This window comes from Gossypium hirsutum, chromosome A03 (genome assembly GCF_007990345.1).
Source record: "Gossypium hirsutum isolate 1008001.06 chromosome A03, Gossypium_hirsutum_v2.1, whole genome shotgun sequence".
Lineage (NCBI taxonomy): Eukaryota > Viridiplantae > Streptophyta > Magnoliopsida > Malvales > Malvaceae > Gossypium > Gossypium hirsutum.
In genome coordinates, this window is record NC_053426.1 from 93,475,930 (window position 1) to 93,487,258 (window position 11,329).

At 33.6% G+C, this 11,329-nt stretch overlaps 2 protein-coding genes across 2 annotated transcripts; one reads left to right on the forward strand and one right to left on the reverse strand.

Moving 5' to 3' along the window:
* The first annotated feature begins 1,320 nt into the window (after nt 1-1,320).
* Nucleotides 1,321-2,910, forward strand: LOC107886509 (mitotic spindle checkpoint protein MAD2). Its single transcript, XM_016810485.2, has 7 exons — nt 1,321-1,595; nt 1,693-1,708; nt 1,796-1,926; nt 2,030-2,150; nt 2,249-2,352; nt 2,489-2,610; nt 2,686-2,910. The coding sequence occupies exons 1-7, from the start codon at nt 1,523-1,525 to the stop codon at nt 2,740-2,742; spliced, it is 624 nt and encodes a 207-aa protein (XP_016665974.1). The 5' UTR covers nt 1,321-1,522; the 3' UTR covers nt 2,743-2,910.
* Nucleotides 2,911-3,427: 517 nt separating this feature from the next.
* Nucleotides 3,428-7,408, reverse strand: LOC107886508 (F-box protein SKIP14). The gene is made up of 2 exons (XM_016810484.2): nt 5,539-7,408; nt 3,428-4,603 (listed from the first exon to the last, which is right to left on the reverse strand). The coding sequence occupies exons 1-2, from the start codon at nt 6,472-6,474 to the stop codon at nt 4,049-4,051; spliced, it is 1,491 nt and encodes a 496-aa protein (XP_016665973.1). The 5' UTR covers nt 6,475-7,408; the 3' UTR covers nt 3,428-4,048.
* Nucleotides 7,409-11,329: the final 3,921 nt, after the last annotated feature.

Consider the following 11,329-nt stretch of genomic DNA (forward strand, 5'->3'; position numbering starts at 1 on the left):
AGTCATTATAAAATTTTGGGTTAGTATAGCATTTCACACTTTGATTTTAATATTTGAGTTTAACTTTAATATTCAATTTGGTCTCCAGATTAAATCGCATCGCATCATGTAGTCTAATGAATATTTGACATGTGTATTTTAATAAAATAAATTATAGGTACCTAAATGCAAAAAAAAAAAAACTTAAAAATTGAATTAAACATTGAATTCAAACTCAAGTATTTAAATAAAATAAAATAAATTTTAGTATTGAATTGAAGAAACTTAGATATTAAAACTCAAAAATGGAATATTGTAGCAACAACACTATATAAAAAAGCATCCTTCAATAAGAGAAAAAAAAAAGTCTAATTACGCATCAACTAGTTCAATAAGAGAGCAAAAATAATAATAATAATAATAATAATAATAATAATAATAATAGCATCAAAAATCAGAAATCGAGCACGCTCCTTCGCATCACAAACCATCAACAACTATGAGCTATTATTTTCCTTGGCAAACTCCAAACACTGACATGAAAATCAAATGGTACTATTGGATACATATAAGAAATTAAAATTATTCATTAAACAACTTCTCATATTATTATCTATTCACCTTTAAAAAGTGTTACTCAATTTTTTCCGTTCTGGTTGTAGTAAGACCTAATCCCCTTTCCCCCATATCTCATATCTCATTTCGAAGACATAATAGTATCAATATCTATATTTTACGAATCTTTAACATCCTATTGAAATAGATTTATTGTCAACCTTTTAACACATTTATTTTCTTAATGAGAAATCACCTTTCTTTTTTCCTAATTCTCTTATTTTTGCAAAAAAAAATTTAAATTTTGTGATTATTAATTATTTCATGATTCATATTAATTTTAATTAAACGCATTATTTAATAGCTATAAATGGATGTTTGATTGTTAATTATTTGTTGAAAAGATTAAAAATCTAATTTTTGATAAGTATATAAACTTAATTTATTTTTTTATAAAATAAACCTAAAATAATTTTTAATGAATGATCCCATACTAGCCAATTATATAATTACCTAGTGAAAGCCACTACTGCAACTCATTGTTTTTTTGGGTGGAACCAGATATTTAAGTGGAGATAAGACTTAGGCTTATAAAGATTGGGGAATTATTAAGTATTTTATTTTATGAGTTAATAAAATAAAAGTGAGTAATGGGGATTTGAATAAATTTTTCATAATAATATCCTAAATGGCCGCACGCTTCGCACTTTCAAATATAAAAAGGGCGGACCCACTTTTTACCGTTACAGGCGCAATTTAAAATGTTACCGTTGGCTCCAAGACGGGACATCAACAAACAAGCCGTTACTCTGCCTTCTTTTTTCTCTTCCCTTTTTCATTATTTCTCCTATCTCAAATTTCTTCTCATCTAAGCCAAACCCTAATTTTCTACTATATTAACCGCAAATTCACACCTTAGAATTTTTGTTTCCTTTTTTTGGCAAGTTTTCCTTTCAAATACACTAGGAAATTTGATCTTAGAAGTCGAATGGCGTCAAGAACAGTTGCCAAAGATATAATCACTCTTCGAGGCTCAGCAGCAATCGTAAGCGAATTTTTTGGTATGTGATTTCTCAAATAAACCTTTCTTTTACCCTTCTTTTGTTTTCCTGGGTTTGTTGAGAAATTTTCTCTGATTTTGTTCGTTTCATTTTTCAGGTTATGCAGCGAATAGGTAAAGATGAATCGATAAATACTTATGGGTTTCTTGTTTTCTTAATTAGGGTTTAGGGTTTGATTAGAATTTTATGTTTTTGTTTAGCATTTTGTACAATCGAGGGGTTTACCCAGAAGAAAGTTTTGCCAAAGTGAAGAAATATGGGCTTCCAATGTTGCTTACCCAAGATGAAGGTGTAAAATCCTTCATTTCCAACCTGACAGCCCAGCTTTCTGGTAAAATGTTTTCCCTGTTTTCGGATATTTTGTTGGTTTTCTTATAATAAAACTGTAGGGCATTTCTCACATTCTGGAAATGAATTAATTGTATTGGAAAAAGAATGGCTGGAAGCTGGGAAGCTACAAAGGGTTGTGTTGGTTATCATGAGTAAGGCTACCAATGAGGTCTTGGAGAGGTGGAATTTTAGCATTGAAACAGATAGTGAGGTTGTTGAGAAAGGGTAATAGTTGATCCTCTTTTTCTTTAAGGTTTTTGCTTGACAGGCATAGTTTTTCAGTTAATATGAAATCTAGGAGATTTGGGTGTTTGATTTTGCAGTGTGTCAAGGGAAAAGAGTGACAAAGAAATTATGAGAGAAATACAGGCAATCATGAGACAAATTGCTTCAAGTATCACTTACTTGCCATGCCTTGATGAACCATGTAAGAGCAGTATTTGAGTTCAAATTTTTAAAAGCTTTTTCATGCCCGAATATGTGTTAATGACAAGCAGCAACATAGCTTTGAGTCGTCTTCTTGAACAAGATGTTTTGTAGTATCTTACTTTGTGTGTTCATAGGTGTGTTTGATGTATTAGCATACACTGATAAAGATGTAGCAGTACCATTCACTTGGATTGAGAGTGACCCAAAGTTGATTGCAAATCCTCAAATGGTGAAGTTGCATTCGTTTGATACCAAGGTATACTAAATGTTGCAAACACAAGGCTGACCTCCTTTGTTGATTAAATTGTGACTGTGTGTGGTATTCCTGCAGATACACAAGGTTGACACACTTGTATCATACAAGAACGACGAATGGGAGGAGCAGTAGAGTGATTTCAAACTTCTTTTGGCTGATATCTGTGAATCTACTATTCACGTAGCCATGAAAGGGGTGATATAGAATTATTTTGGGTGTGCTTTTTGTGCATGGTTGTGATGTAATTGAACTACATATCTTTTGTTAATTTCATCTTTCTTTAGAGGTTATGGTTTCAAATTAGTTTTCAAGGGTTTCAAATGCAAACCGAGAAAACAGTCATGATGCGTGATTGAAATGTACTTTTTAGCCACTTTTTGCCATTGAAATAAACTGGATTTCATGAACAGAAACATAGATGGGTGGCCCTCTACAATTATATTTTGGTATCAATAAATCTAAATAACTCTTTATTAATAATATATAGTTTTCTTTGCCAAAATAAAAGTGATATTCTTATTGTCTGGTTACATGCCAAAACTTATTGTTTTTTCTTTTTGTTGTTGTAATTGAGTTTTCCTTCCTGCCATTTTCTGAATGTCCAGATTCGTCTGAATCTGTTAGTCATGTTGAACTTTATAGATTATCCCAAGCTAAAACTCTGAGCATCTGAATAATATTTTCCACCCAATGTTGGTTGAACGACATCCTAGAGGCACTTTTAATTCCATACTGAACCATATGATTTCCTCCCATGTATTGGTTCAATTCTTATTAAAAAACTACAGAACGCACCACATTTCCAAGATTAGTAAAGTAGACAGCAAACATGGTCATGTCTTCGATTTAAGGCAGCATACTAAGTGATAACAGATACAACCCAACAAGTTCAATGACAGCAAGTTCTCTGTAAACAAGTACCATTGTATCATTCAAAAGTTCATCACATGAAACATTAAAAATAAGTTGTGATTATTAAGTCAACAAGTCACGATCAAGGGAGCGGATATTGCATTCAGCTGCTACGATTTCCCAGTCCTCAGCAGAATGGTTCAGTCCACTATCGACCACATAAGTTAATATACTTAAAAGTGCTTCCGTACTGTGTCGAACTCTCCACCTTCATTCTTTGACTTCGGCATTTGACCATCCATAAGCAAACCCAAAACTGTGAACCAACAGAAATCACCAAAGCGAGATTGTTTTTCTTGGACAAGACATGCAAAAGTGCAGTTTCCTGACCTTTTAGCTCAGAGAACCCCAAGGCTATTCAAGCTAAGTCCCGTAAGCGACTAAAACTTTTAGCAGATTAAAAAGTCAACAAGAAAGATGGAGAGAGATCATATTCTTTATATTTTGCTTTCTGGCTGCCTTGAATTATCAGGAACTCATCATGTTAACAGCATTTCAAAACCATAAAAATGTGAAATATTTCAGTCTAGCCATGGAGATGAACATTGCTAGTTTGTTGAAGAGTGAACGAACTGGACATGCCAATTATTCCATTCTGACTCACCCCGCACTTCGGAAGTTGTGGCTTTGAACAATCTGAACAAAGTAACTCCAAACAAAAGTTCTCCTCATACTCACTGTCATTTAAGCACCTACCACATTGAGCACACCGTGATACACAAATAATGCACGCCCTGCATGACTGAGCAGCATGCCCTTCCCGCTTGCAACCCTCTGCAGGACAATCATAAACGAGCCTCATGTTTTCACATCTTGGGCACATTTCAATATCAATAGCACGATCATCTTCACAACGGAGATATACATTTCTTCTGCTATAAAAGTGAGGCTTGTGCACGAGCTGCTGAATTTGGTCATCCACACCCAACAAGAATTTCAGTTCTTCAAGATGCACTTGTGTCACACCATAGAGACTGCCAATCCTCAACTGCTTCACTCCTTGTGAGCCCATAAATTTCAAAGCCCTTAGGCATTTCAAAATACCCTCAATACTTAGTTTTGTGCATCCAGGCACACTCAGCTACAAGAAGAAAAATATTTAGTTAGCTTAGAAGTTACAATAGAAAAGAAAAAGAAAAATTAATCCAAGTAAAAAGACGCAGGAAAATATTTCATAATTGGAGCTACTTTAATTAAAAACCAATTTCCAAAAGAAAACAAAAACAATTATGAAACTACCCAATTAAGTTTTAAAAGCAAACCAAGACGCACGATACCAGTCAATATTGGCATATTAGCAAAATAGAAGCTAAAATATTTAATCCAGCACAGCTCCCAGTTTAAGCAACTCAGTAAATGCATTGGACCTAAACGTGTTACTTGAGCATAAAACATACAAGCATAGTAAACTGAAATCCTCCTCTTTACATGCCTCTATTAGGAAAAAAGTAATTTTTGGTTTGACATATTCACATATAATGAGAGAATATACATTTATCATTTTGCGGATGTCTAAAAACCTGTAGGGAACTGGGATTTAGATTTATACCTGTTTATAATTTGTTTCTTTTGAAGCAACATGTAGCAAACAATTAGTCTATATGAATAAAAGAAAGAGTATATAGTAATATCCCTCTGCTGAAATACGCATATTCAGTCATATTCCAGTTCATATAACTACTGCTAGGATTTAGATTCATAACTGTTGATAATTCCTTTGAATCAATCTGTAGAAAACAATCAAAGAGCAAATCGCATACAATACATAAAACCAAAATCAAAGAGCAAATCGCAATTTCACTCTGCTGGAATATAAGAAGATATTAAATCATACTATACCATCAATGCATGATCCACCATATTCCAGTTTATATAATTATTACATATAAACCCAAATGAAGACCAACCAACATATTTAAGCATAAGGGTATGGGCAAATAAACCTATAACATAGCAAGGCTTCAACCCAGATTCAAAAAACCAACAGAAGAATAAAAAATTGGACCAATAAATTACCTTGATTAGCTTTGGATTATTTTCAATGACGTGCTTAAGACCTTCATCAGTAATCCTTTGGCAATCAACCAGGCTCAAGCAATGCAAGCTACCTTGGCCTCTACCAGTTATTTGTAAAAGAACATCATCTGTAATCTTCTCATTCAGTGGCGGATTTATGTGAATATCCCTCCATAAAAGAGGATCATTCTGAACTACAGATCGCAGAGATGTGCAAACATTCTCAATAACAAAAAGATCCCGCACACCCAAATAGCCAAGCGCCAAAATAAGAGCTTCGTGAGGAGCTCCTTCATGTCCCTCAGCACGAACCTCACAGTCCTGAAATTCTTCATTTTCCTGATCAACCGAAACCATATCTTCATCCCCAAAAGACAAAACATCCTCTACATTACGCGGGGAACCATGGCCAGCACAACCAGAGACATCTCCTCCTTCCTTAGCATGAGAAAAACCGCCAAAACCACCAGACATACTGCCCTTACATTCAAATCCAATGCTTCCAGGGAAGGTTTGGAACCACATGGCGTTGTTCCAAATAAAGTTCAATCCGGCAAACAACTGATAACTCCCATCACCAGTGCCCACCTCATCTCTCACACAGCGGCCATAATCAATTTCCAAATCCTCAAGCCAACCAGAAATTGCAGTGAAAGTAGTGGTTATATCCATTCCAAAGGGATCAGACGGCAAAAGATCAACAATATCATCAGAAGAAGACTCCTGAGAACCACCTCGATCACCACTCTTGTCTCTTCCATAATCAAAGCAACCTTCCAGCTCATGATTCGAAAACCAAGATTTTGAACACCCATCTCCATTCCTCTCTGGGATACCTTCAACAAGGTACCCATTGGCGATTCTCATAGGAGAAACCAGATTGTCTTCAGTCATATTAGCAGGAAAGATAGGCCGATGGGAAAAATTCAACGCCATTGTTCTACAAACAACCAACTCCCAAAATCTTTCTTTCCTCAATATCTACGGTAATTCTAACCAAAAACCCTAACGACCTTTCTTAAAATGCAAACCCAAAAAATTTCCTCCTCACTTGTCTTCTCTCTCTCTCTCTTTTTTTTAATAAAAAAATGGAAAATCAAAATTAAAACAACAAAAAAAAGGGGGTAATTTAGCAGAGGATCTAATCTAACAAGAAAAACCCTCGATTTTGGATGGCATACTAAAACAAGGCATCAAAAATTTCACAGAGTGTTTCTTGCATTAAAATACCAAAACATCAAACTGAAAACCCCAAAAAAGGGAAAACAAAAACGGCGGCGTAACTGACTTCTGTATACACCCGGGAAAATAAAATCAATATCAAATTTCCTAATCTCAAATTCGTTTTTATTCTTTTTCTTTAAATCCCTCAAAACTAGCCTAACCAAAAACTAAGGTTTGCGACGAATCAAAAGAAGTAAAAAAAGAAATATTTTAAAAAGAATAAGGTGAAGCAAGAAAAACCTGGATTGAGCGATAATCAAAGTCCAAATTATGATCTTATATTTCCATCGGAAACCACTTTCGGATTTCACTCCCACGCAATCAACAAAAGAATTCTACCAAAATAAGGAGTCTTTTGGCTTACAAATTAAAACCTCTTCGAATTTAGGACCAAAATAAAATTGTTTTTTTAATTTTTCTTTTAGATTTGCGAGTGGTTGAGAAATTAAAGAACTCTGATCAATACAGACAAATGAGGAAGAAGAGGTTTTATTTTTTATTGATTTTTTTCTTTTATTTCTAAAATGCTAGAGAACAGAAATGGAAATGAAAAAGAAAAAAAAAAGCGCCAAAGATAATTTTCTTGCTAGAGAAGGAGGAGGCGAAGATGTGGTAACGGTGAAATGGTGAAATACTGGAATCCGTCAAATTTGGTTACTATTTTAGCTCTAAAATATATTTTAAAATTTTAAATTATAGAAAAAATAAGACAATTTTAGAAAGGTTTAATTCTATTATTAGTTTTTTTTTAATTTTTAATTTTATCACTTGTGAAATTTGAAAATTATAGTTTAATTTATAATATTATAATTGAGTTTTTGTTAAATTTAAATGTCTTATTTTAAAATTTGAATATACGATATTTAAAAATTAAAAATATAATTTGAAAATTAAAGTCCTATTAATAGTGAATAATTGAATTTAATAGAAGTCAGATTTGTATTGAATTTTAATATCATCTTAGACAAATGGAGGGCTAAATATATAAAATTGAATGTATTGAGGGGCAATTAGACGTTTTGGAAACTATAGGATTAGTTAACAGTTTCAGTAACGAGAGAAGAGGTCCGTATTCCAACTAAACATCAAAGATTCAATCAGTATTTTTATTGATATAGTTATGTTGGTTTCAACATGTTATATCGCTTTGTGTTAATTTTTTATAGAAATTTAAATTGTGCATTTATCATAAATGAAGTAATATCATTTTGTTTCATATCATAATTAATTACCTGATTATCAATTCGTACCATCATTTATTAAAAATTAATTAAAATATTAATTAATTTAAAATTAAATTTAGAAAAAAATTATCTAATCTATTTTTTCTCATTATGCATTTAAAAATTTCTATTATTATTTAAAGTATTGATTGAGTTGGTATTAATCTCAATCGTATTCTAACAAAATTATAAAATTATCTAAAACTTAATATTTTTATGAAGTAATAAATATAATTTTAAGTTATTTTATTTAGAAAAACACACGCTGATGAGCAAATTTGAATCCAAAACCATGTTTGATTTTCATACCAATTTTTTTTTTGTAAATTTATTATGTTTTAGCATATTGTTTTTTAGAAATAAATTAAAAAGTAGGAGGATTATTGTTTTATTTTAATCTACTACTTTTTCTATGTGGCGGGAGCAGGAGGAGGGAAATCCCAAAATGTCACGCTCGTTTGCCTTCCCTCCCTAATCTCATCTCGAATCTCGTTTAAAAAAACATCGCTTGCTAATCGTTGGATTTTGATCGGACGAGAGAGGAGAAGGGTTAGATAGGATAAGACTGGGGTGTGGTTGGTGGAGCGATACGTGTCGTCGAAGTTCGTCAATGGGTCAAAGATTGGGATCTTCGCATCCACTTCCCTACCTCAACAGGTTTCGACTTGTTAGTTTTTCTATTTTTTCTTATATATATATATATATATATTGAGTTGCTTTATCCCTGATTAAAGAAGAGAAGATAAATAAAGAAAAGGTAAGCGAAGGAGTGAAGTAATGATGAAAATAATATATATTAATGAAAAAGTGCGTCTCTCCTTGGTAACCAACAACGTGGGCATCACGATTTAAGTTAATATAAAAATGAAAAATGAAATACTACCCGCTGACTGGAATTAGAAACCTGCGTAGCTTGCATTGCACGCATCAAATCTCAACCAAATCCAAACACACTGTAAGCTTAAAAACATTAATGGACTTAATAAAATATATCGGATTAATTAAAGTCAAACCAGCCTGATTTTCTAATTCAAAAATTCATTTAAAATAAGTATATATATTTCAGCTTTTTTACTAAATTAACCCAAAATTTTTTAATATTTACGAAAATGATCCAAGTTAAAAAATAATAATAATAACCTAAAATGAATAGTACACGCTGATACTGGCACTCCCATGACCGGTACCTAAGTCAAAAATTCCTCCATCATTATCTAAGTTAGAAATTCTTCCATCATTACCTAAACAAACGCGTTAATTGAATACAAAAATTTTGTTAATGTTATGCTTTTTTTATTAAATAAAGAGAAAAAAATTGGATGTTAGTCGGCACCGGCCTGTCACCTAACACCAATGTGACCCGACTGTCACGGCGGTATTGTTCACTTTTTTCTTTCTTTCTTTCTTTCTCTTTTTCTTCTTCTTTCTTTCCCACTATATATATGTTAATGGTTCCCCCATGGCCATCCACCACCACCTTCCATTGGCCAGCCGGCCAACATTCATTAGATTTTTTTTTTTTGCATTTTTTTCCCATGTATTAAGATTAAAGCTTTAAGGTAATTTAGCATGTTGTTAATTTGAATGATTTGTTTAATTATTTGTTGTTATTTTTTTATGGCGAGTGTTACTTTATTTGATATTAATGCAAAAATTAGAATGAGTTCTCTTATCTGAGCTACCAACCACATTGCGGAATTCATTAGCAATCAGGTAAATGTTGTCCAAGTCAATTTTAAATAAAACCATATAATTTTTCTTTAAATTGTCTGTGTAGTCAATCTCTTTTTTAAAAAAAATTATTCGTTAGTTATGAAAATTAAATTTGGAAAAATAAAAAACATGGGGTTTATTATATGTACAGGATGGGTATCAGGTTTTGAGGCCTTGACTCCATGCCCTGGGATATTTTCCCGACCATAGGATTATACCATACTTGGGTGTCGCTGGGTTTAGCATAACGTCATTCATTGAGATTTTTGACTTAAGGTTAGATTTAATATCTGCGCTAGTAGAACGATGGTGCCCAGAGTCCCACACATTTTATCTTCCGTGTCAGGAGTACACGGTAATGCTAGAGGACGTATCGGTCCAACTAGGGCTCTCAACTGATGGACTTGCGGTCATGGGGTATAGTAAAGTGGCCGATCCTTGGGGCACTTGCCACCAACTACTTGGATGCATCCCCCCTCTACGATAAGGATGAAAGATTAAACAGTTTGAAATTTTCTTGGTTAAGAGAAAATTTTGAAACACTATCGAGCAGTCCCACCAAGTCTAAGATTATTTTCACTGCTCGAGCGTATATTCTACTGTTGATAGGTGGCGTACTGATGTCGAACTCGAATCAAAATAAAGTGCACATTATGTACTTGTCATTACTGGAAGATCTTAACAATGCCCGGGCCTACAGTTGGCGCTCAACAGTTTTAGCGATGTTGTACTACGAGCTATGTCGCGTGACAAATCACAAGATAAAGAACATAAGCAGTTGACTTCTTCTGCTACTGTCTCAGGCTTTACACCGAATGCCATTTCTAGCATCCATGAGTCACCAACCACCCGTGTGGCCACCTATTAATAGGTGGAAAAAAAATTTAAAATTGTTTCAATATAATTATATTTTGCGCGTGCGAATTGTATGAAAAAATTGTGAATTATTTTTCAGATAGATGACGACTTTGAGAATTACGAGGTAGGCGACAGTGCCAGTATACCGCCAAATGATTGAAGCGCACCCTAGGACAACTTAAAATACTATTCTGAATTTTTTTTTTGAAATTACAATATTTAAATACTACGAATATTTTTTTTATTGCAACATTTGAAACAGATTTATTTAACTATATAAATTGTTGATATTGTGCATATTCATTCGGCGAAGACGTTGCAACAAACATTCCAGTGTGGGTCCACCAATAGCAACTAGTATGGACAACCAACGCCCTGTTGCTCAATTTTTTGACGATCGAGTGGCACAATGTTGACCGAGTTTTGAGACAGTTTGGGTGCATTCAACATATTTGGGACCTTCTACAAAACTTTGATGACGACCACTAAGTTAACAAAAGGGGTAAGGACAACAAGAATTGGGTTGTCGTACATAGTCAATACCTCTATTTGTAGAACACCCGACTTGAGAGGCGACCTCACTTGCATGTCTATGTTAGAGGTTTCATGCCTTTACCCGAGTGCCAAAGTTGGTACATGGCATACGGTAAGTCATTTATATATATTGGTCAGTTTATGGTGGTGCCACCACATAAGCGTTGGCAGGGGTTTCAACAACAACGAGGCCCGACTCAAGCACGCCATCATCAAGGTTCATCGTCCGGTGTAATCCA